Source organism: Rhinopithecus roxellana, chromosome 3, assembly GCF_007565055.1.
Source record: "Rhinopithecus roxellana isolate Shanxi Qingling chromosome 3, ASM756505v1, whole genome shotgun sequence".
In the NCBI taxonomy this organism is placed as follows: domain Eukaryota; kingdom Metazoa; phylum Chordata; class Mammalia; order Primates; family Cercopithecidae; genus Rhinopithecus; species Rhinopithecus roxellana.
Window position 1 is genome coordinate 113,435,521 of NC_044551.1, and position 27,090 is coordinate 113,462,610.

A 27,090-nucleotide genomic window follows, 5' to 3' on the forward strand; every position below is an offset into this window, starting at 1 on the left:
TTCACTTAGAACTTACATGCTAGTAGGGACTGGGGGTTGAGAGAATGAAGGATTCTTACAAAGAACGTTAAAAGTGAACTATGGGCAGGAATTGAGGATATGAGAGTTTTGATGTATAAAGAAAAAGTGACAAGGTCAATAATTGGTGGTCTTAGTGTGACAGATATGCCAGTTTGGAAATTGTATTGGATAAATGCTGGTCAGGGGCTAGGCTGTAGTTATGACAAGGGAATGATTAAGGAAGTGAGAATAAGGAAACTATTGGTATAGGGTGGATGAAAAGATTATTGGAGGCAAGTCATGGAACCCGAGAGGCCAGGGTGTTGGATGGAGCATTCGTGTAGACACTGAAGTCACCAAGAATGATAAATAACAAGAGGGAATTCATCATTAGCTATCTGCTTATGATATTGATGTGTTTTGGCTGTGTCCCCATCCAAATCTCATCTTGAATTGTAGCTCCCATAATCTCCATTTGTCATAGGAAGAATGCAGTGGGAGTTAATTGAGTCATGGGGGTGGGTTTTTCCAATGCTGTTCTTGTGATAGTGGGTGAGTCTCAAAAGAAATGATGGTTTTATAATGGGCAATTCCCCTGCACATGGTCTCTTGCCTGCCACCACGTAAGAGGTGCCTTTGCTCCTCCGTCACCCTCTGCCATGATGGTGAGGGCTCCCCAGTCATGTGGAACTGTGAGTCCATTAAACCTCTTTTTCATTATAAATTACCCAGTCTTGAGTATGCCTTTAGTAGCAGTGTGAGAACAGACTAATAAAGTCAGTTGGTATGAGGAGTGGGGCACTGCTGTAAAGATACCCAAAAATGTGGAAGTGACTTTGGAACTGGGTAACAGGCAGGGGTTCGAACAGTTTGGAGGGCTCAGAAGAAGATAGGAAAATGTGGGAAAGTGTGGAACTTCCTAGAGACTTGTTGAATGGCTTTGACCAAAATGCTGATAGTGATATGAATGAAAAAGTCCAGGCTGAGGTGGCCTCGTGTGGAGATGAGGAACTTACTGGGAACTAGAGCAAAAGTGATTCTTGTTATGCTTTAGCAAAGAGACTGGTGACATTTTTTTCCCTGCCATAGAGATCTGTGTAACTTTGAACTTGAGAGAGATTATTTAGGATATCTGGTGGAAGAAATTTCTAAACAGCAAAACTTTCAAGAGGTGACTTGGGTTCTCTTAAAAGCATTTAGTTGTATTCATTCATAAAGATATGGTTTGGAATTAGAACTTAGGTTTAAAAGAAAAGCAGAGAATAAAAGTTCAGAAAATTTGTAGCCTGATGATGGAATAGAAAAGAGAAATCTATTTTCTGAGAAGAAATTCAAACTGGCTGTAGAAATTTGCATCAGTAATGAGGAGCAAAATGTTAATTGCCAAAACAATGGGGAAAATGTCTCCAGGGCATGTCAGAGGTAGCCCCTCCTATCACAAAGCCCTGAGTCCTGGGAGGAAAACTGGTTTCATGGGCTGGGCCCAGGGCCTTGCTACTTTATGTAGTCTCAGGACTTGCTGCCCTGCATCCCAGCAGTTTCTAAAGGGGCCAACATACAGTTCAGACCATTGCTTCAGAGAGTATAAGCCCCAAGCCTTGGTGGCTTACACATGGTGTTGGGCCTGTGGATGCACAGAAGTTAAGAATTGAGGTTTGGGAACCTCTGCCTGGATTTCAGAGGATGTATGAAAATGCCTGGATGTCCAGGCAGAGGTGTGCTACATGGGCAGAGCCCTTATGGAGAACCTCTGCTAGGGCAGTGTGGAAGGGAAATGTAGGGTGGGAACCCACACACAGAGTCCCCAATGGGACACTGCCTGGTGGAGCTGTGAGAAGAAGGCCACTGTCCTCCAGACCCCAGAATGGTAGATCCACCAACAGTTTCCACCATGTGCCTGGAAAAGCTGTAGACATCTAAAGCCAGCCAGTGAAAGCAGTCAGGAAGGGGGCTATACCCTGGAAAGCCACAGAGGTGGAGCTGCCCAAGGTTGTGGGAGCCCACATCTTATATCAGTGTGACCTGTATGTAAGACATGGAGTCAAAGAACATTATTTTGGAGTTTTAAGATTATACAGCCCTGCTGGATTTCAGACTTGCATGAGACCTGTAGCCTCTTTGTTTTGGCCAATTCCTCTTATTTGGAATGAGTGTATTTACCCAATGCCTGTAACCCCATTGTATCTAAGAAGTAACTAACTTGTTTTTGATTTTACAGGCTCATAGGCAAAAGGGACTTGCCTTATCTTAGATGAGACATTTTACTGTGGACTTTTGAGTTAATGCTGAAATGAGTTAAGACTTTGGGGAATTCCCAGTACTGAGGGTTCCTCCCCATTTTAGACCATATAGGTAGTGTCCAGACATTACCAAGGCATTTGTCGTGGTGCTGGTGAGAGTGTCTTTTAGCATGCTCATGTATTATAATTAGTGTATAATGAGCAGTGAGGATGACCAGAGATCACTTTTGTCACCATCTTGATTTTGGCCAGCTTCTTTACTGCATCTTATTTCTATCAGCAGGGTCTTTGTGACCTGTACCTTGCAAAACCAGTCCTGCTGATCACTAAATTCCTATCTCACCTATTCAAGATGGAGTTACTCTGGTCTGAATGCCCCTGACAAGAGAATCCACACTGTTCAAATCTCCCCAGTTGATTTTGAAGCATATCCAGGCTTATTATCCACTAAGTTAAAATATATTATAGACTACTTTCAATGAAAGAAATATATTGTGAGTTATTTCATATTTATTTTTACTTGAGAAGACTGAAAAGGTAAAGAAGTGGTGCTAAAATTTAGAACTAGAAAATCTCAACTTGCTCTAGTAGGAATTTTAATAGAGCACACTAAGTTTCTTTTCATTTGCTCTCTCCTGGTATATGAATAAACAACCTTCCATACTGCAATTTACCCTGTAGTGAATTAGATGTTACCCTGTTATGTTTTGGAGAAACTATATAGTTAGAATCTAAGCTTAGGTAATTTATTTTTATGTTTACAAATCCACTTTCTCTTATACATTTTTCTTAAATTTTTCTTATATTCTTTCTCTGAATTTGCAGTAAAAATACCCCTTTCCCATTCTATGTCATTGTTCTTTATGAAGCTTTCTCATCCTTTCCATCCCGAGGAAACTATGTCTCATTTATCTTTAGGTTTTCTGTATCTTACTACAGTGACTTACCAAAGTAGGTAAATATCTGATGAATAAATGAATACAAGATTTAATTAAGAAGTATCACATTAAACTAATTGTTCCCTCTCTGATCTCCGTGTTATTAAGTTTCAAAGTAGTTTCTGGGAAAAGTAGTTAGCACAATGATGTATAGATTCAATAAATAAGAAAAATGGTACTCAGGGATTTAACAGAAAGCTCATAAAATGTCAAATCCACAGCAATTAATTTCTCCCAGGAAGTCCTCATAAATTCAGGCCAAGAAATTTTATACTGATTTTGCCTCACTCAATTCTCATCCATCCTTGGTAGGGCTCCTCTGGGCCTCTTTCTCACCTGGCAAACAGTACCTGATGCTCACTGGATTCAGATCTGAAGAGGTGGAAAGAGCCAAATACCTGGTTTATCTCTAGCTTTATGCTGCAGAGAGTATTTGATGGTGTGCCACAGTGTCACAGTGCTCTGTATATACTGTTAGGATCAGCCTTCTTGAGTGCATTGGAATTTCTCTGGGTGTCATTAAGTTCTTCATTTACTGACCATGAGGCACTGGGATAGAATATGATATTAATCAAGAAACCATCCCTGACATCATGGTCCACTTGGAAAACTTGCAGAGATTAGAAAAAATTTTTGAGTCGGGATTTTGCTTTGTTGCCCAGGCTGGAGTGCAGTGGCTATTCAGGGCACAATCATAGTGCAATGCGCCTCAAACTCCTGGGCTCAGGTGATACTCCCTCCTCCACCTCCTGAGTGGCTGGGACTATAGGTACACACCACTGTGCCTGGCCAAAATATTTTTTTAGAGTGTTATAAGACCTATAGTTATTTAATTATTATTCCTAGGGTAGTTAGTGAAAGATTGGGACCAGTCTTTTACACACTGATGTACAGCAAGATAACTATAGTTAGTAACATTGTATTATATACTGGAAATTTGCTACATCAAAGTATCATGTTGGCCACTTTAAACACACAATTTTTATATTAAAATGACTGAAAAAATAGCAAAGTAAAAAAAAAAATCCATAGGAGAGCACAAAACCCACCTTCTTCCAATGAAGGGAGTAGTCTGATGGTTAATACTTGGAGGATAGAACGATAGAGTTTGCAAAGCCTTGGTGAATATTATAGTAAGGAGCACTCCTGAATCAAAGAATCACGTTGTACTTTATATTAGCCCTCACTTTTCCACTCTCAGATTTTTACTGCCTTTCCCTAATGTACCATTAAAGCCCTTCAGCCTAAATTCATAGAATCCATTAGGGACGAAATTCTGAAACTGGTTTTGGGAACACATTTTCAGCCTAGTCAAATGGCTTTCATGCTGCTAGAATAATAATACCTTAATCTTTGACAGACCAAGTCTGTCAGCTTACTCTTTACTTAAAAATATTAATGAGTAATAAGTCCCATTATCAATAAACAGAACCAAGTGTGTGATAAAGTGTGATAAATGTTATGGTGGAAGAAGTATCCCGTGTGGTCAGAATATATGGGGTTAGGGGGAATTTGACCCAGAATTGAAAAATCAGGAAGGCTTCCGGCAGGAAGTGGCATCTGAGCTGTGAGGTTAAGGGTAAATCTGTGTTGTCTGAGTGCACTCAGTGAGAGGACTCTAATTCAGGCAAAGCAACAGCAGGTGTGGATGTGAGGAGGCAAAGGGAGACAGGGGGTGGTTGTATAACTACATTATCAATCATATTTTTCCCATTTATAGTCTTTAAGTTCACATCATCTGTGTAATTCTAGAGTTACACAAGAAAATGATGCTTAATACTACTAATGTTACTTTATGGCACTGTAAATGCTTTACATGATCCAAAGGACCAATATCTACATGCTTAGATACAATATGCTATAGGAAGTTTAGAGTCTGAGTTTTTGAATGAGAGAGGCCTTGGTTCAGACCCCAGTTTTTCCATTTACTAGCTCCGTGACCTTGGGTTAAGCTTCAGTTTTCTGATTTAGAAATTGGGTATTTTCTGTTTCATAAATTTACTGTGAGAATTGAATGAGAAGATGAGTATTGAGAGGCTAGTACATTGTTTCAACTCTAGTTGGCTTTCTTGAGCATTTTCTTGCACCTACCCCTTAGCTCTGTTTGTTTTATTATGAGCAACTTTCTTTTTTCTTTTTACTCCTCTAGGGATATGAAGCCTGACAATATTTTACTTGATGAACATGGTAAGTGAGTGATTTGTTTCTAATCAAGTACATGACATGCATGTAGAAAAGTTGGTTATTCCCAGCAGAGGGGTATTACACATGAAAAAGGTATTTTGCTCTATTCAGTTGAGCTCTATGTACAAACTCCTCATAGACAATATGGGGAAACTTTATTACTTATGGCAGGTTATAGTACAACAATATGCCCTTAAATCACATTGAATTTATCTAATGAGAAAATCCTATTCTACTCCATTTTCTTCCACTACTATATTTCTTCAAGAAAACCATCACAATTTTTTAGTGTTCTTTGACCTTAATATAACACATAATCACCTATTTTTTTATAATCATACAGAAGGCCTCAAGCTGAGAGCATCTGGCCAGCAATAGCATCTATCTAGACATTCATGACATTATTTTGTTCTCATTGCATCTACTTTTTAAAAAATTATTATTATACTTTAAGTTCTAGGGTGTTATGCACAACATGCAGGTTTGTTACATATGTATACATGTACCATGTTGGTGTGCTACACCCATTAACTCATCATTTACATAACATATATCTCCTAATGCTATCCCTCCCAGCTGCCCCACTCCACGACAGGCCCAGGTGTAAGATGTTGCCCTTCCTGTGTCCAAGTGTTCTCATTGTTCAGTTCCCACCTATGAGTGAGAACAATTCCATCTACTTTTCTGCATTCTTTCTTATAAAAGGCAAATTGGTTTTACATTTGCAAATTGGTTTTTACATTTACTTTGATATCACAGAAGAATACTTACATCTTAGGGTCATTGTAAAGACTGACCTAATACATGTAAAGTACTTGATGCAGTGACTGTCATGAAGAAATCACTCATTGAAAGTCTAATATTGGTACAATTTTTCTGAGTTGGTCATGGCTTTCTCCCCTTGGAAAGGAAGCTGGAACTACTTCATCTTGTTTTATGTGGTTTTGTCTATGCCAGCACATAACTAATATGTACCAATGTATATCAGAAGAGATATCAAGTTTTCTCGTTAAAAATTTCAGTTTGCCAAAAACCAGTTAAAGAAAAACATAAAAGTATATGTGTTATCCAGATTTGTGATATAGGGATATGGCAATAATCAAGATGGTGATAAGTGAATGCTGAATTTCAAGAAATACTGATTATACCCTCTAGAATAACCTTTTGCCTGCAGTGATTAAATGTGTATAATTTCTTCCTAATATTGATTTTTGTGTATATTTGGATTTATTAGAATATCAGGGAAGATCTGTAGGGCAGACTGTATGTTATAAATGTTAACAGTGTCAATAAGCTCTTTGTTATGTCTTTAGAAGGCTGCTAGAGGAGGAGAGTCCTAAATCTTAAAAGCTTCTTATTCAATTTTTACAAAAAGGATTTGCAAGTGGAACTGAAACTCCAAGTACCATCTATTTCTCATTATTTATTTACCTAGTTTTGAGCCTGATTTGCCTGATCCCACCTGTGCCCAGGGGGCTAAGAAACACTGGTATATGACCTCTAACTTCAAAGCTCAGTGTTGTTACTTATTTACGGACTGTCCAAAAAGATTTTTTCCACTTTCTTCTGATGCCTTATTTCTTCCTTACCTTTACTGCTTATGACATTTGAAAACAGAGACTCTGATTCTCAGAAATGTAAGCAATGGTGATATTTAGCATGAAGGTGACTTTCTTTAAAACACCAGCTATCCAGAGCTAGGTATAGTGGTAGGCACCTGTAGTACCAGCTACTTGGGAGGCTGAGGCAGGAGGATCCCTTGAGTCCAGGAGTTTGAATCCAGCCTGGGCAGCACAGAGAGACCCTGTCTCTTGTTGGGGGGAAAAAACCATTACCACTAGCTTCTTTTCTAGCCTATAGAGGCCACCTTTGTGGAACTTAGGGAAAAGTGCTCCCTCTGCCCCCCACAGCTTCCTGACAGCACATGGCCTACCAAGAAGAACCCAAGTTAGGATTTAGTCCTCACTTGCTCCCTCAGCTGGGTGCCTTTGTGCATGATTTCTGCTGTTCCACCATTTATAGAGGCCCTGAATGGAGGCATATAGGTCCTATCAATCCAACACTTTCCAAGCTTTATCCTCCATTCAGAGAACAGTGTTTTCATCCCAGGTCTCATCCATGGCTTCATCTCATTTCTATCATTAAGACATGCTGTTCTCCTTCAGTCAACTTCTTCCTCCTCATTTTCTTGGCAACTTGGTCATCGCAGATGAAGAAAAACCTGAAGAAATCAATTAATCTTCAAGTTTAACCACCCTTAGAGACTACCCTTATGAAAGATTAATTGTGTAACAGTATAGCTAAGAATGTGAATTCTGGAGTCAGATTGCCTTCATTCAAAACACACTTCACTCATCTACTTTTTTTTTTTTTTGAGATGGAGCCTCACTCTGTCACCCAGGCTGGAGTGCAGTGGCGTGATCTGTGCTCACTGCAAGCTCCACCTGCCAGGTTAATGCCATTCTCCTGCCTCACCCTCCCGAGTAGCTGGGACTACAGGTCCCCGCCACCACACCTGGCCAATTTACTGTATTTTTATTAGAGATGGGGTTTCAACCGTGTTAGCCAGGATGGTCTGGATCTCTTCACCTCGTGATCTGCCCGCCTCAGCCTCCCAAAGTGCTGGGATTACAGATGTGAGCCACTGCGCCCGGCCATCTCACTCATTGACTAGTCCTGAGAGGTTTGACAAGTTGCCTAAACTTTGTCTTAGTTTTTTCAGGGATCAAAAGAACACTTACATCTTAGGGTCATTGTAAAGACCTAATACGTGTAAAGTACTTGATGTGACAACTGTCACAAAGAAATCACTTAATAAAAGTCAAATATTAGTACAATTCGTATGAGGTAGTCATGGCTTTCTTTTCTTGGAAAGGAAGCTGGGAATGCTTCATCTTGTTGTATGTGACTTTGTTTATGCTGACACATACCTAATATGTACCAAATCTCTACCAGATAGAATCGTAAAAGCTGTCTTTCCCAAATAATTATTTTGATTTCAGAAGTGATATACCAAATAATCTGCTTGTCTACTTGTTAGATCTTGTGTTTAAACCATTTTGTTTATCCCTTCATCCTCAGGTAACTACACTTTCTGTATCCATTTGCTGTCTTTCATGTGTGCAGGGGGCAAGGGTGCAGTCATGACATGTTATTCTTTGTGGAGCTGGGGCTCTGTTGCTTACAGGATACAAGCCATCATTCCAGTGTGCCGGAGAGAGAGTCTCAGTCTGCCCCTGTTATCTGGTGTCTTATTTACAATGACTGCCTTCATTCTCACGGTTTTTTAAAATTTGGTCTGTGAATTAAGAAGAGGCTTTTCTGTATTATATTCCTACCCTAACTCAATTTGAAAATCAATTGCTTTGGGAAGGATTGTGTATGAATGGTACAGAAGTGAGCAAACAAAAAAGACTGAGAGCCCTTTTGTAAACATTGTCTTGGGGATCTCTTTCTGGAGATAATAATTTTTTTGAAGTTATTTACTTTCTGTTTGTTCAGATTCTGAAAAAGTAGGACTCTCAGACATTACTCAAGGAACATAACTAACCGCTTTTCGATGAATAAATTCCTGTTGTTCACCTCCCCCAAGCTCATTATGTACAGCTAATCTTGTGAGAATCAGCTGAACCACAAATCAATGCCTGCTTTTTAGAGTGTCTGCTGGTGTGACTTTCATGTGGAGCTCATATTTCAAGACCTCATTTGCCTTCTCTATCTCCATTTACAATATTTCATCCCTGATGGGCTGTCGCATGGGCCTCTTGTGTGGAAATTGTAGCCACTGTGAAGGGTAACCACCTGTCTCTCTGGTGCCTCCTATGCCCATCCCTACAAGTGAGCTGTGTATCACACCATGTTGCTTACATTTTAATGCAACACAATTCAGTAACAGGCAGTAACTTGTATTCTTACTGATTCATATTTTTTATATTCATCTGAAAAGACTGACATTTAAAGGAGCCAGTTGTAAAACGGGAAATCCTCTGTGTGAATAAATATTTCTGGTACATCAGAATTTGCCTTAAAAAAATGTTTTTAACTTAGAGCACATCTGTACTGTTCTCCCTAAATGTCCCATTTGCTAGTTCAGAGCAAGATGGCATTAGGTCTTGTGTGACTCCCGACCCACTATCCTAATGTATATTTTCATTTCCTACCAATTTAAGTACCCCATCCAATTCTATCAATTCCATAGTGTCTAAAATTCTTGTATTTTTCTTATTCAGGAAATGCTACAATTAGAGGAACAGTAATATCTGCTTGACATATCAGAGAAAATGACAATTATGTCATCATCTGTCACTTAGGTTTCTTAATACCATACCGTTACAAGGAATAGAGGCAAAAACTCGGTGTAGGAGGTGAGAAAAAACCGAGGCTGCCATCTTAACAGCCTTTTCATTGCAGAGTCTCAACATATGCCAAAAGATAAAGTGGACAGTGTCCTTTTAAAACAACATACAGTATAGAATACAGTAACTTATCCCCAGATAATCACTCCCTAGGTAGTACCTAGGGATATGCATTTTCAGCAAGCATCTCAGAAAAATGTGGGGCACATATTCTAAACACCTGCAAGTAGGAGAGCTTAAAAGTTGGGAGTAGTGCCAACCGAGTGGTTTTGGTGCCCTAGAGTACTGTGTTGATGACAGAGATCCTTAGGCTGTGCACAGGAGCAGTAAGAGTGTAAATGATGACAATAATGATGACTGAATTCAATGGCATTATAAGATGAATTCAGATTTTTTTTATATGATCCTCTGTCCCAAGCAATAGAGGCAAAAAGAAAAGGCAGAAACTCTCTCCTAGGGTGGTAAATTAGGAAGTTCTTAGGCTTGCACCTGAAAAACTTTTCACTAAGGTAGTGATTCTCAACTGGCCATGATTTTGCTCTACTGCTTCTCCCTGCAGAGGACATTTGGTAATTTCTGGAGACATTTTTGATTATCAGGATTCCAGCCAGGGTTGGGAGGTGATATCAGCAGCTAGTGGATAGAGGCCAGGATGCTAGCATGCACCCCACAAAGCACAGGACAGTTTGCACTACAAAAAGTTACCAGCACCAATATTTCAATGGTGCTGAGGTTGAGAAACTCTGCTCTAAAGTTCACTCAAGGCCTGGGCTTATGAAAAAAGCCAGAGGAGTCCTTCATTCCCAAGGCAATTCTTGTGTCCTTCAATCAGTAGGAGAGTGAACCCTTTCCTGTGATCCAGCAGTCAAATTTCATTTTCAAAACACAGAAGGGAACCTGGCAGATAGGTCACCACGGTAAGTAGAAGCGAGGCATGGCTGTAACCGGACCTGGGACTGAGGCTTAGGACCAGCACTCTGTGAAGTTCTGCTTTCATTGTTTAGCTCAGGAGCACCAGGCTAGAAGATCCAGTGGAACCTGACCCTCAAATAGCTTCTCCCTGTCCTTAAGTAGGCATCCTGGAAGTGGACTAGAACTCTGAGCCAATCAGAAATTGTTTCAGGTTTTCAGTTCTTTGATCTTGTAATACACACAAAGTTTTTGGTAGATTCATAGCCTGACAAAGGGATCCTAGACAAAATTCTAGGTCTAAACTCCAGCTCTGTAACTTTTGAGTCTTTTGAACTTAGCCATAAATGACTCATATATAAAATAGGGCCTACCTCACTAGGCTAAAGGAGAAACTTTGTGCACAACATTTTGAAAACTGAATTAATCATGTAAGTGTAAACAACACTTAAAAGGAAAACATTCAACATTCTTTCAACTGACATGTAATGAGTACTCACCAGAGTTGAGATGTTCTGCTAAGCCAGGCCCTCTTTTAAAACTGTAATCTCAAACTTTATTACGTCTCATAATCACCTGGAGGGCTTATTTAAACATTGGCGCCCAACCCACAGAGTTTCTGATTTAGTATAATAGAGCTCAGGGAGGAGCGGGGTGTAAGAATTTGCATATCTAACAAGTTCCCAGGTGATGCTGATACTCCTGGTCTGGGCACTACATTGTAGGAACCAGTTGGCTCTAAAACCTTCTCTACCTTCCACTTCTACATGAGCAGAGATAATCTTGTAGCTGAGTCAGCTTGGAAAATCTATGCAGACTAAAGTAGATAGCTGCATGTCTGGCTGCTCATCTGAATCACCTGTGGAATTTGTTGTTTTTACTACAGATACCTGGCTCTCCTACAAGTCCCACTGAATTGGAGTTTCAGGAGACCAAAGCCCAGGCACATGTATTTTGCAAAACTACACTGAAGTTTCTAATAATGACAGATATCAACAATTAAACGCTTACTTCTTGCCAAATTCTGTGCTAAGTCTCCCATAATCATTATTTCATTTAATATTTCCAATAACCTCTTGAGAAGACTATGATTATCTTTCCAACTTTACAGAGAGGATACGTGACGTTTTCAAGGTAACACAGCTAGTTAGTGGTAGAACCTAGACTTGAAGCCCAGCAGGCTGGCTCCAAGAAACAGGCTCTTCACCACAGTCTCCAGACTCATCTGATTGGTATTAAACTTTGTGAATCACTGGTCCAACACTATGAGCAGAACCTATGGGGAGAAAGAGAAAAAGAAAAAACGGAGGCAACCTATGCTATGATAGGGTAAGTTATTGAAATCAGGCATTGGTGCCACTGCAGCAAGAATACCTTTTAACTCAATGAGTGCTACCTTTACTTTACTGAAATATCATCACATAAACAAACACAAAACACTTTCTGCACAAAATAAAATCCTGGTGATAAAGGCAGTGAGATTTATGTTTAGCATTAGGCTGGATACTATCGGGAGCAGACAATGAAGTTTAATATGGGGAGTGTGGACTGTGGGCCCTGGAAGAATCTGATGACATGCCCTCCAATTACAGCTTTATCTCATCAAAACCACAGACACATGTAAATGGAAATGCCAACACTTCAAGATTCTCTGAAGCAGATGACTATCATGCCAACAGCTAACATAATAGGCTTGTCTGCCTGAGCTTTGGGCACTGCCCTTTTGTTCACTCTAGCTGTAAATGCAGGGACCCTAGAGTACCTCATAGAGTGTGTTACCCGCCAAATACAAGTATTAGACCCACACTATATTGCTTTGGGTGTTAAAGCTGAGACAGACCCTAGAGATCATTTAGTCTACCACTTCTTTTTTTATATAAAGGAAAATTTAGATCCACCTTGGAAAAGGACTTAAAGTCTACTATGTGTTAGAGGCAGAGTTCAAGGCAGAACCCAGGCCTCCCGGCTCCCGGTCTAGTGCTCTTTATAGAATCCCTTTAAAAATGAAACTCATTGGCCGGGCGCAGCGGCTCACACCTGTAATCCCAACACTTTTGGAGGCTGAGGCAAGCAGATCACGAGGTCAGGAAATCGTAGAACACCCTGGCCAACATAGTGAAATCCCGTCTCCACTAAAAATAAAAAAATTAGTTGGGCATGGTTGTGCATGCCTGTAATCCCAGCTACTTCAGAGGTTGAGGCAGAAGAATCACTTGAACCCAGGAGGCAGAGCTTGCAGTGAGCCCAGATCACACCATGACACTCCAGCCTGGCAACAGAGTGAGACTCCATCTCAAAAAAAAAAAAAAAAAAAAAAAAAAAATTTAAATTAAATTAAATTATTTTTATTTTTATTTTTTGAGACGGAGTCTCGCTCTGTCGCCCCGTCTGGAGAGTAGTGGCATGATCTTGGCTCAGTGCAAGCTCCACCTCCCGGGTTCACGCCATTATCCTGCCTCAGCCTCCCGAGTAGCTGGGACTACTGGCGCCTGCCACCACGCCCGGCTAATTTTTTGTATTTTTAGTAGACACGGGGTTTCACCGTGTTAGCCAGGATGGTCTCAATCTCCTGACCTCGTGATCCGCCCGCCTCGGCCTCCCAAAGTGCTGGGATTATAGGTGTGAGCCACCGCGCCCAGCCAAAAATTACATTACATTAAAAAAAAAAACTAAAGTTGATCTCCCACCCGCCCCCCACCGCCCCCCCATCCCTTGATAACAGTTATTTTGTTGGAGACTGATGAGGCCAACCTGAAGTATCAGACAAAAAACATATACAAAAATATTTTAGAAAAACTTGGAGAAAACGGATGCTTTCTTGGCTAGGAAATAAATATTTGTATCCATATTCATGCCAGTTTTGTAGTAATAATATTTGCCTCTTACTTTTCTTTTCTTTTCTTTTCTTTTTTTTTTTTTGAGATGGAGTCTCATTCTGTCACCCAGGCAGGAGTGCAGTGGTGTGATCTCAGCTCACTGCAACTTCTGCCTCCCAGGTTCAAGTGATTCTCCTGCCTCAGCCTCCCAAGTAGCTGAGATTACAGGCACCCACCACCACGCCAGGCTAATTTTTTATTTTTTATTTTTAGTAGAGACGGGGTTTCACCATTTTGGCCAGGCTGGTCTCGAACTCCTGACCTCAAGTGATCCACCCACCTCAGCCTTCCAAAGTGCTATGATTACAGGGGTGAGCCACCGTGCCCAGCCTGTTTGAGTCTTTAAAAAAAATAATCCCGTAAGAGATGTTTGGAAACATGATACTTTGAGTATCTTTTGGCTGTCTCCTTCATAATATTCATAGGCTAAACCAACTTAAAATGTCACCAACAGACAAAATATGCCTAACTAGAATTACCTAACCACAAATTCTTAACTACTAAGGGTAAAACTTTCTGAGGCTGAACTCCAGACTTACAGAGACTAATCACTGCATATCATGAAATGGAGAATTGCTGGTTTAAGACCATATTGGCCTTGAGATGGACTGCAACTAGCCTACAAGAATTAACAGACTAATTGGGTGCTTTCAGTTAAAAGCATGATTGTGCCACTGGGTTGAATGGAACTTAACTTTCTGTGTGGTTCTTCTCTCTCTGCAGGGCACGTGCACATCACAGATTTCAACATTGCTGCGATGCTGCCCAGGGAGACACAGATTACCACCATGGCTGGCACCAAGCCTTACATGGGTATGGGTTTCATGAGTGGCTTTTGTTTTACATTCCTGTAAACACCATCTATTATAGGTGAAATCATCTGGGACTTGCAGCTAGAACTGATAAGTTCCTGTCTGACTTTACCTGTGGAGCTTCTGATTTCATGGGTCTTCTCCACTAGCAAGCACCCGAAATGATTTTGATAGGAAAGGACCATTGATTACATTTTGAAAACTTATTTCATGAGTCAAGGAAGACCATTTGTACCCACTTCCTAACAAAAATATTAACTAATTCTATAAACACCTACTAACTGTCTCTGTGTGCTTAGCACTGTTTCATATGCCGGTGACCCTGTAGAAAGCAACACAGACAAGGTCTTCAGCTCCTGGAGCTTACATTCTAGTGGGAGCAGATTTATATAAAAAAAAAAAAAAAGAACCAAACAAGGCCGGGTGCAGTGGCTCATGCCTGTAATCCCAGCACTTTGGGAGGCTGAGGTGGGCGGATCATGAGGTCAAGAGATTGAGATCATCCTGGCCAACATGGTGAAACCCCATCTCTATTAAAAACACAGAAATTAGCTAGGCATGGTAGCACACGCCTGTAGTCCCAGCTACTTGGGAGGCTGAGGCAGGAGAAGTGCTTGAACCTGGGAGGCGGAGGTTGCAGTGAGCCGAGATTGTGTCATTGCACTCCAGCCTGGCGACAGAGTGAGACTTCATCTCAAAAAAAAGAAAAAAAAAACCAAAAACCAAGAAAAAGACAAGGAAGTAGGAAACAGTAATAAGCAGAATGGCAATAAGTGGCAAAGTATTATTTTAACCATTATTTACATAATACTGCATTACATGCATGGAGCTATAAACTTTGCAAAATGCATTCCCAGCTGTAATTTTAGATTTACTTGTAGTGCCATAACAATCCCATGAATTCTTCTTTTCGAAGATAAGGAAATTCTGGAGCTGGATGCTGGCATGCATCTGTGGTCCCAGCTGCTTTAGAAGCCAAGGCAGGAGGATTGCTTGAGTCCAGGAGTTGGAGGCTGCAGTGAGCTATGATCATGCCACTGTACTCCAGCCTGGGTGATAGAGTGAGACACTGTCTCTAAAAACAAATAAATTAGTTTAAAAAAATGAATAAAGGTGAGGAAATTCTGCCTCAGAAAGTTTAAATCTTTGTAGTATCTTGTGTGTAGCGAGGTGAGGAACTTGTTTTCGCCTTGACGATTCAGCATTTACTAAGGGGTGACCAAAAAGATAGTGTTAGATGCAAAATTGTCAGTTGGTTTCACGTTTAGTTGTGGTAACAAATCAACTACAAACTCTAAGTTCACCTGTTGGGAGCAGCCATCTCTACATAGACACCAGAACTAGTTTTTAGCAGAACTAGCTTTACCTCCTGTCCAGCCCCAACAACGTAAGGAGAGAGCTAGTGCCCTTGAGGGGCACACAGTGTTCAGAAAGAGGGAGTTCTCCCTCCCTTCTCCCTGTGGTTGCTCCTAAGGCAAGTGAGTCAGATCTCAAAAGAATTATCTGTAAATTGTTAGAGTGACTGCAAGAAGAGGTACCTGGAATTTCATTCTTGGTTAGATATTTGTGTAGTTACCGGACTTGCTGACTGGTCCTGGAGTTAACACAGCCTGGTTGGCCATGGAAGGTTGATGAGTTTGGGGGCTAGTCTTTCTGGGGATCATAGCAGCAAGAGACAGGTATGCAGTGAATGTGACTGTGCTGGGGAGAAGGGAGGTGGATTAGCTATAGGCTGTGATCCCGCTTCACATGGGACCCTCCAATGCCCAGGAGTATAGCCTGGAAGGGAGGGAGGCTCCTGTCAGTGTGACTTCCTGAAAACACCACAAGTCCCAGTAGAGCTCAACATATCAGAATTACTGAGTGGAGCCTAGGCATAAGGTGGTTTAAAGCTCTTAGCATAATTCCTCTGTGTAGCTAGGATTCACAACTTCTGCCACAGACCCCTAAAGAGAGATTACTCTGCATGGGTAGCACATGTGTGAGGACCTCCCTGCCTCTATTACCCTTCTTTCATGTCCTAAAACAAATAGTGCTTTCTAGGAAAAGGTAGAAGGACGTGTGTGAGAGCCAGATCAGTCCTCCACCTCCATTCCAGGGTGGCTGAAACCAGTCCAGCAGAGTGGGTGAAGGAGCTTTGAATCAGATATGAGAATAGTTTTAAAATTCACAGAACTGAATTGTAAAGCATCTAAAGTAAATGTAATAAGCAAATAGGACTAAAACTTACTAGGTAACAGACTGAGCTGTCATTAGGCAAGCTCCTTATCCAGCAAAAACAGGGAGTTAGACACTGCACAGTTGCTGTCAGATGATAGACTAAAAACTACTCATGCTTGGCGGGGCACGGTGGCTCATGCCTGTGATCCCAGCACTTTGGGAGACCAAGGCGGGCGGATCATGAGGTCAAGAGATTGAGACCATCCTGGCCAACATGGTGAAACCCCGTCTCTACTAAAAATACATAAATTAGATGGGCATGGTGGCGTGCATCTGTAGTCACAGCTACTCGGGAGGCTGAGGCAGGAGAATCGTTTGAACCCTGGAGGCAGAGATTGCAGTGAGCCGAGATTGAGTCACTGCAGCCTGGCGACAGAGCGAGACTCCATCTCAAAAGAACAAACCAACAACAATAACAACAACAACTACTCATGCTTTACCCTAATTAGTTAAGATGCTTAAAGCAGGTAATATTGCTGTTTCAACTGGTGGAATTAAGTCAGGGGTGGAATGAATTGTATCAGCTAGATATGGTCAGAGTAATTCAAAGGCAAAATATTTTAACTTGAAATCAAGGACAAGAGCAATGCCATTTTCTTTTAGTATTTCATTCTCTTCCCCCATGTAACTAAAGAGAGAGAGAGAGAGGAAAAGAGAACCCGCTACATGCAGAGCCACCTCACTTTCCAACAGAAATCTATGAGAAAAAAAAAATGAGCCTTATTTTCTATAATACTTGAACAACTGCAAATTTCATGGCTTCCAATTAGCAGTGGGGGGAATAAATCTCTTTTGTCACTTCTAAAATAATGGACACATATAATTCAGCCTATTTTCTGCCTAAAACCTGTGGTACTCAGATGATAAAAAAGCATATCCAAGCCTGCTGCTCTGATGAGTTTATTCTCCAGGTTTCCTGGGTTTCCATATTAAGGGCTATTTTCTTGGAGCCAAATCAGAAAATGTGCATGTGGGTTTCCAGGGTTGGTTTCCATGGTGAGAGAAGTACGAGGAGGCCACCTTTCTTTCCTCTCCCCAGTGGTTTTAAGTATAATATCTGTATAATGTAATTTTTTCAAAGTTAGCATTTCTAGTCTTCTCACAAGATAGAACTAGGGAATTGGAATCTAGGAAAAATTCCGTGCACCTTCCACTTTTACCCTTGTAATTAACAATGACAAATATTTCTTGAAATCTTTCCCCGGACCAGACACGGTGTTAAATGTTTTACATTTATTTATTCATTTATTTTTCTCAGCAGCCCTATGGGGTAGACTATACTTATCACTATTTTATAATGAGAAAAATCAGAAGCTAAATAATTTGGCCAAGATCACATGGTTAATAACTGAAAAGTCTGGATTTAAATCAAGCTCTGTATGATTTGAGAAATCAAGCTTTTTCTTAAAAGGAAGATTAGCAATAAATAAAAATGTGTATTTGTAAATATTTTTATCTGTGGTTTTTAAATGGTTCTGAGTCAACTTAGTTAGGCTAACATATTGCAAATGTTTCTTGCCTTATTCCAAAATGATTATGTGATTGCCACACTCCACCTTTTGAATAGGAGTCTTTTGCAGAGGTATTGTAAGTAGAAGTCTGCTGTCTCTTTTTAAAAATTATGCTCCCAATGATTTGGTAGAATCTACCAAATCTATCAGCACCCATTTTATAGTGCTTCCATAGGATACTAAGTAGCAATTCACCAGAAAGAACAAAAATAATTCTAAAAAGAAAGATAACTAACCAAAATACTGAATGAAGATTAGAGAAATATTCATCTACTAACACAAGATGCTAAGCATATTTTAAATCAGTTCCATAGCTCTGTAAATAATAAGACAGTATACCAGTTCTTCACCACCTTCGATCCAGCAAGGAAGTTTTGCTTTTTACAATTCATTGTCTTCTACCTCTGTGCTCCCTCTGGTCCCTCCATTATTCCTTCTGTCTTCTCCTTTGTCTGTGTGAATATAATCCAGATTACTTAGAGTTAACCAATTAAAACACTCTCCTCCAAATTATATATATATGTATGTATATATATGTATATGTATGTGCATGTGTGTGTGTGTGTATATGTATATAAAATAAGTTCACTATGGACTAGTAAGCAAAAGGTAAGTAAATTAATCCCTTTGCCAATAGATATTTATGGTTTATTTCCAGACCTTTTTTCCTAAGCACAAACACACACTGTTTATGTTTTTAAAATATTTGATCATGCTAAATGTAACCTGAATTTTCATTTTATAATGTAATAATAATGATAGCATCATATATTGAACATTTATTGTTCCAAGCACTTTGCTAAGTTTTTAACATTTATTATTAAACTCTCAACTCCATAAAATAGGTTTTACTATTGTTTTGATTTTATAAGTTAAAAAAAAATCAGGCCTAGAGAGAGAGTAAGTCATGTGATCATAATCACACAGCAAGTGATTGGCAGAGCATGAAATTAAACCCAAGTCTAGAAGCATGCAGTGCCTGAGACGTGGATGATGATGTGACAAATGATGAAGGTAGAATGGCTGACATTGCTGAGCTCTTCCTAAATGTTAAGCACCGTTCTAACTGCATGCATTATGTCATTTAAACTAAAAACAATTCTGTGGGACCAGTACTATCATTACAGTTTTGTTACAGTATAATATATTAACATATAATTATTGTATATTGTATATATAGTACTATTGTTATAGTATATATTGTTCTCACTTCAGAAATTAGCAGACTGAAAGGTTAAGAATCTTGTTGAATGTGAAGCTGGAGACAGTCATAGGGGTCTGATGCCAGAGCCCTAACTCTTTACGTGCTGCAATACTATCCCTTTGTTCATGTCAATAAACATGCCTCTGCTAAAAATGGAAACTCACTTCTCTTAATCAGTTTTTTACTGTTGAATATTAGGTTGTTGCTCATTTTGAAATACAGGTAGAGCATCCCAAATCCAAAAATCCCAAATCCAAAATGCTCCAAAATCCAAAATATTTTGAATGCCAACATGACGCTCTAAGGAAATGCTCATTGGAGTATTTTGGATTGATTTGGGGATTTGAGATGGTCAACCAGTGTAGTGCAAATATTTCAAAATCCGAAAAAAAAAAAAATGAAATGCAGAACACATCTGGTCCCAAGTATTTCAGATAGGGGATACTCAACCTGTACATTTAAATTTGTAGTAAAAATCCTCTTAGCAGAATTATGTCCTGGAACTTACTTATTTCTTTGTGATAAATTTTCATTCAAAAATAATAGTGTGTTCTCTTACTGAGGATTACTCAAAGAAAATTTTGTGCTCTCACCACAGAAAATGGTAATGTGGGTAATGTGAGGTAATGCACATGTTAGTTAGCTCTATTCAGCCATTCTACAATGTATTTATTTCAAAACATAGTGTTGTATACAATATATGCAATTTTTATTTCTTAATTAATTAATTTGATTAATTAAAAGAGCAAAATAATTTCTGGTCAAAGGCTTTACATGTTAATACATTTCTGTTCTGGCCGGGCGCGGTGGCTCAAGCCTGTAATCCCAGCACTTTGGGAGGCCGAGACGGGCGGATCACGAGGTCAGGAGATCGAGACCATCCTGGCTAACATGGTGAAACCCCGTCTCTACTAAAAAATACAAAAAAAAACTAGCCGGGCGAGGTGGCGGGCGCCTGTAGTCCCAGCTACTCGGGAGGCTGAGGCAGGAGAATGGCGTAAACCCGGGAGGCGGAGCTTGCAGTGAGCTGAGATCCGGCCACTGCACTCCAGCCTGGGCGACAGAGCGAGACTCCGTCTCAAAAAAAAAAAAAAAAAAAAAAAAAAAAAAAAAAAAAAAAAAAAAAAAAAAATACATTTCTGTTCTGAAAATTCATATCGATTTGTACTTGCTCTGGAAGTGTCTGAAGATATTCATTTCCCTGCATTCTCATCAGTGCTACACTATCAATATCTTTAATTGTCCCAAAAAAGATAAGTAATAATGATATGACATTATAATATCATCACAGTATTTCTTTGACTTCTTTTGTCAATTGCCTGTTCAAATTATTTGCTCCTTTTCTATTAAGGTGTTAATACTTTTATCCTATTCCAATAGTTCTTATTAATTATATAAATAATTCTTACCTTTTGTATATTTGGAATATGAAATCCTAGTGTATCATATTTGTTGTACATTTCATTACAAATATAATTTCTCATTTTTAATTTGTTGTTTTATGACCTATTTTTGACACGAAAAGCTTGCTAAAAATATTATCAAGCCACTTATCTTTTTACTTTATGTTTTCTAAGTTTGATGCTATTCTTAGCAAGGCCTTCTTACCAGATTTTAGATGTGTTTTCTTAATAGTTTTATTCTGATTATGCTTTCATTTTTTTTTACTTAACTCTGCTGTATATTATTTTGACTGAACATATGTGGCAAGGATCTGACTTTATTTTTGTATGATTATTAAATAATTGTTTTGAGACCATGTATTAAATAAGTCCCTTTCCATACTAATTTGAAATATGTTCATCATAAACTAAATACATTTTTGTACTAACATCTATATTCTGTAGATTTCAAACCTTTAGCTTTATAGGTTAATACATGGGATGCAGGACTCTCTCTTCATTCTTTCCCAAAAATATTACTTCCACAATTTTTTTTCTTGTAGATGAAATTTAGGATCATTTTTGTGAAGTTCCATGAATTAATTCCATTACATGTATAGATTAGCGTTGGGTCCCTTTCTTTATGTCCTGGCCAAAATTTAATATCCATGTTTTTAAAAAATCTGAAAACCAAATGATGGAAATCCAAATATCTAATAAACCTATTAAAATGTGTCAAGCTTATTAGTAAACAAGACAATGCCAATTTAAACCACAGTGAAATACTATTACACACTCCCCAGATTGGCAATAAAGGGTCAGTTATTCCCAAGTGTGGGTAAGGATGTTCAGCAAAAGGAACCCTGATCTAATACTGGTCATAATGTGAATTTATACACCACTTTGGGAAACAGTTTGGTGTTCTCTAGTACACAGAAAAGATACACATTCCTATCACCAACAGTTCCCCTGCCAGGAATGAACTCTAAAGAGATATGCACTTATAGGAGTCTTACATGTATAGGAATGTGCATTGTTCACAATAGTCCCAAACTGAAAATAACCCAAATGGCTATCAACAATGGGATAAATAGGTAAATTGCAGTATATTCATATAGCACTAAAAGTGAACAAACTTAACTACATGGAGCAACTTGGATAAATCTTATACGCATAACATTGAGTAAGAAAAGTAAGACACCGGCCGGGCGTGGTGGCTCACGCCTGTAATCCCAGCACTTTGGGAGGCCGAGACGGGCGGATCACAAGGTCAGGAGATCGAGACCATGGTGAAACCCCGTCTCTACTAAAAAAAATACAAAAAATTAGCCGGGCGCGGTGGCGGGCGCCTGTAGTCCCAGCTACTCAGGAGGCTGAGGCAGGAGAATGGCGTGAACCCGGGGGGCGGAGCTTGCAGTGAGCCGAGATCGCGCCACTGCACTCCAGCCTGGGCGACAGAGCGAGACTCCGTCTCAAAAAAAAAAAAAAAAAAGAAAAGTAAGACACCAAAGAATACAAGGAATACGATTTGATTTAATAGGATTTAATTTAATGGAATTTTATAGAATACAAGGAACAGATTTTTTGTTTTGTTTTGTTGATGTCTCCTTTATTATAAAGCACTGAAACAAATAAATAGGTAGCTAGCCAATTTATCCACAGTTTCTGGGAGCTATATAAGATAGGCAAAGCTAAACTATTGTCTAAAAATATGTACATAGAGATTGATCTATATAGAAAAACAAGAAAATTATTAACATAAAATTTAGCACAGTGACTTCTAGGGTTATGAACAGACTAGGACAAAGTGATGGCGACAAGACTCTATTTCTTGATCTGTATTATGGTTATATGGACATTTGCTTATAACTGTTTGTTAAATTCTGCAGTGTTTTATTTACTTTTCTGAATGTATGTATGGAAATACTTAAGGAACAATACCAAACAAAATACTCAGTGGCTTTTTTGAAGGACACAGCCCTTCTCCAACTCTCTTAGTACTCTCTTAGGTGCAGGGAATCTTCTTGAAGGGTTGGTGAAAGCCCTTCAATATCTTCCTGCTCTGGTTTCTCAGCTATTTGAGGGCTCAAAGAATTACTCACCTGTTATGTTTTTGTATGTTGTCATAAAGTTTCTTCTTAATGTTCCACAAAAATGCTTCAATGCCTTGCATACCATGAATATTTGCTGAATGAATAAATGTGTATTAAAATGTTTTCATGCCTGAAAATAGACCAGGTAGAAGAGGATAAAAAAGAATACTGGATAAATAACGCTGGAATAAAGAAAGAAAGTGAAAAGAATATTCTCGTAAACCCCAAGGATAATCCAATATGACAGATACATACCTTTTTAGAGTAATGTTTATTCTATAGGCATTTTCTTAGCACAGTGGCTCTGATTATCCCTCAAAGTTCTTTGTAACTTCTCTAAGTGATATGTCTGTCACCCGTCACCTGGGGACTATCTGATATGACTTGTTGTGAGATACTGAGAAGGGGAAGCAGAAATATAGTCCATCTTGTCTGTGGGAGTAGTGTGTGGTAAGAGCCATTATCTCCCAAATTGCATTGGGAGCTGTAACTTGCAGAAAGGATGCGGTGATGCATGAGAGGTGAATGCACTAGGGAAATAGCCCTACTTATTCCTGCTGCATCAAGCTCTTATAGTCAGGGCCAGTCTTGGGCATTGGGATGTAAACACTCTACCTCTCTACTTGGATGTCGTCCACAGGATTTTACTTAAAAAGAACATGAGTGCACTAGGTAGGGCAAACCTGTGTGTGCAGGACCCATGTCATACCAGTTTCCTTTGCCCAGAACCAGCACTTTATACAGCAGGCTTGGGATCAGTCATACGTGTCTTTCAACTAGGCCAATTATTATGAATGTTTGCCTCTCTAGAAGCATACCCAATGTTTCTGAGCACTTTATAAGTGCTAGGCGCCATACTGAGACTTGGATATGGATTATCACTGTTGATTTCTAACTCTATAAAGATTGCCTTATTGGCTGGGTGCAGTGGCTCACACCTGTAATCCCAGTACTTTGGGAGGCCAAAGCAGGTGGATCACCTGAGCCCAGGAGTTCAAGACCAGCTTGGGCAACATGGCAAGACCCTGTCTCTACAAAAAACACAAAAATTTTACCGGCTGTGGTGGTACCCACCTGTAGTCCCAGCTACTCGAGAGGCCAAGGTTGGAGGATCACTTGAGTCTGGGAGGTCGAGGCTGCAGTGAGCCATGATTGTATCACTGCAATCCAGCCTGGACAATGGAGTGAGACCCTGTCTCAAAAAAAAAAAAGAAAAAAAAAAGAGGAAGGATTCCCTTATTGCTCTGATTTTGCTGTTTCGCAGGCTCTGCCAACTTTCTCAAGGTCACAATAAGTAGTGAAGGTAGAATTTGAAGCCAGACAGCACAGCTGCAGAGCTAATGATCACAACTATTGCTTGAGCAATTGATTTGTTCATTCATTCAACAGATTTCTCTCCAGTGATTCTGAATGCCAGGTTCTGTACTAGACAGTAGGAATATAGTGGTAAGCATGCAGAAGCATTCCCTGCCTTTGCTTTGTGCTTCATTCTCCCTATTACATCCCTCAGGAGTTAGGTTTATTCGCAGAAGGGTAAGTAAAGGGTTCATGGTGTGTCAAAGTGCTTAGAGAATGCATAACTTGGGGGTCCTCTCTGGGGCTAAAATTGACTATAGCTCTGCCTTCCATTGGAATCAATTGAAAGAACTACAGTTACAAAGTGTAAAGAACCCACAGCTGTTGTAAAACCTTACACTCTCCAGAATGCTCGCTCCCTCTTTTCTCCCTCCCTCGTCTCCAACAGATGGTTGCAAGTGTGTCCCTTGCTGCTTCCAGGTGACTCTGTGATAGATAGATTGTCCAATGTATGCTCTACCAAATTTGGAGCATTGTCTGCAACTGTTATAAAAATTTAGATCCTTTAGTTCAAACCTTCCCAATCAAAACAAATAACATCTTCTTAGCCTTCTTGATTTTAGGGTGAGCCACATATTTGAGGCCCAATAGGACCCACATTTTAATCAGTACATGATCTAAGTAAGAGAAGAGTTTACCCACGAAGGCCTATGCGTGCCTGTGTGTGTTGGCTGATGAATGAGGCTACTGAGAGAGATTAGAAAATCAGAAATGTTTGCCTGCTGAGAGTAATCTAGCAATGGATGATAAACATCCATCAAAGTGTTTATATTTTTCATCCTGGTAATTCTCCTTTGGAGGAACATGTTGAGAAAATATAATATTAACGTCTCAGGGAATCAAACTGGTCTAATTTTTCGTGTTTTTCAGCACCCGAGATGTTCAGCTCCAGAAAAGGAGCAGGCTATTCCTTTGCTGTTGACTGGTGGTCCCTGGGAGTGACGGCATATGAACTGCTGAGAGGCCGGGTACTGTAGTATTGCATTTCCTCTTTGGTTATTTTTCCAGCAAGTTCTATTTTAGAATGAAAGAATGTATTGTTTGCTACGAACCAAGCGGTTCACTTGAAAGCTGAAATCAGCTATGCCATGTGATGTTGATAATACCCCTTGAGATTTCTACACAGGTTAATTCATTTGTCCCACATATGGGACCAACCAAGTCAATTAACATTAAATTACACAGTTAAAAGTAAAGGAATAATATGGATATTATAAACTCTCAAAGAGGGGAAATCAATACACCTCACTAAATATCTTGTGTAAATATCTGTGTTTGTTTAAATAAAGTTCATTTTGCAGTCACAGTACAGGACTCTAATTCAGACATGCCTCACCAAGGCTAGTGTGAATTATTGATACAACACAATTCATGCTCTGTCGTGTTGGATTTCTATCACTTGGCTCCTGGGTTCTGGGTTCAGTGACAAATTAGAGTCATTTCCTTTTAAAGGAAACATTTCTCAAACTAAGAAATTCTTTTCTGGAAAAAAGAGATGAAAAGAAAGCAAATATGCTGCAGCATATTTTATACAATTTGTGCAAACTATTACATAATGGAAATACGCTCCTAAGGTTATATCTTAGTCATCTCTGCTTACCGTAATAAAATACTAAAGACACGACGGCTTAAATAACAGACATTTATTTTCTCAGTTATGGAGGTTAGAAGTACGAGATCAAGATGCCAGAATGGTCGGGTTATGGTGAAGTCTCTTTTTGGCTTGCAGACAGCAGCCTTTTTCCTGTGTCCTCACATGGCAGAGAGAGATCTTTGTCTTCTTATAAGTCCACTAATCTCATCATGAGGGACCTACCCCCATAAACTAACCTAACCCTTATTCCCTCTCAGAGGCTCTGTTTCCAAATACCATCACATTGAGGGTTAAGGCTTCAACTGAATTTTGAGTGGGACACAAACATTCAGTCCATGACGCTCTACCCTTGACCCCTCCAATATTCTTGTCCTTCTCATATGCAAAATACATACATTCAACAGTCCCAAAAGTCTTAACTTATTCCCGTATCAACTCTAAAGTCCAAAATCTCATCTAAATATCATAGAAATTGTGTACGGGTGAGACTCGAGGTATGATTCATCCTAAGGCAAAATTTTTCCTCAGCTGTGAACCTATAAAAGCAGACAAGTGGCCAGGCACTGACTCATACCTGTAATCCCAACACTTTAAGAGGCAGGAGGCAGGAGGATTCCTTGAGCCTAGGAGCTCAAGGAATATAATATCCAGCCTGGGCAACATGGGAGACCCTGTGTGTAAAAAACCATTTGTTTTTCTAATTAGCCAGGCATAGTGGGGCATGCCTGTGGTCCCAGCTACTCAGGTGGTTGACGTGGGAGGATCACTTGAGCCCAGGAGGTAGAGGCTGCAGTGAGCCATGATCCTGCCACTGCACTAGGCCTGAGCTACAGATGAGCCCCCATCACTAAAAAAACAAAAAACAAAAACAAGCAAGTTAAGTGCTTCCAAAATACAATGGTACCATAGCTGTGGGATAGACAATCTCATTCCAACATTTCAAAAGAGAAATGGGAAAGAAGGAAGGGGCATCAGCTCCTAAACAAGTCCAGAACATATCAAAGCAAATTCTGTTATGGCTTAAAACTTGAGAATAATCTTTTTGGTTTGTTGGTTTGCCCTCTAGATCTACATGGGCATGGGAGCATCACTCTCATGGCTGGCGATGGGGAGAGGGGACTTGCTTAAGTGGCTCTATACAAAGGCACTACCCACATGGCTCTCTGTGAAGGCTCTGTCTACACAGCTCTGTTGGGTGGTGGTCCTGCCCTTTGAAACTGAGGTGGAGGCAACCCTGCTCCCCAAGCCAGTGCACTCTGGACGTATAATGGAAATGGCAGCCCTGATGATCTCTGAATCACCTTCATGATCCTTCTTCCTTTTACTTGAAGGATATCACATGTTCACAGCTGGATAGCATTACGGTCCCAGCCTGTAAAGTCCAAGAAGTCTGACAGCCTTTCTTCATTCCATGCT

General features: G+C 39.8%; 1 protein-coding gene across 2 annotated transcripts in view; it reads left to right on the forward strand.

Annotated features, from left to right (window-relative positions):
• Positions 1-27,090, forward strand: part of STK32A (serine/threonine kinase 32A) — a 151,318-nt gene that overhangs the window by 100,416 nt on the left and 23,812 nt on the right. The window contains exons 6-8 of one of the 2 annotated variants that reach the window (XM_010383381.2): positions 5,328-5,365; positions 14,226-14,315; positions 24,951-25,048. In XM_010383381.2, the coding sequence (XP_010381683.1) occupies positions 5,328-5,365; positions 14,226-14,315; positions 24,951-25,048 (226 nt within the window). Of the gene's footprint in view, positions 1-5,327; positions 5,366-11,512; positions 11,644-14,225; positions 14,316-24,950; positions 25,049-27,090 lie in introns of those variants that run through there. The other variant, XM_010383382.1, reaches the window with a different exon arrangement.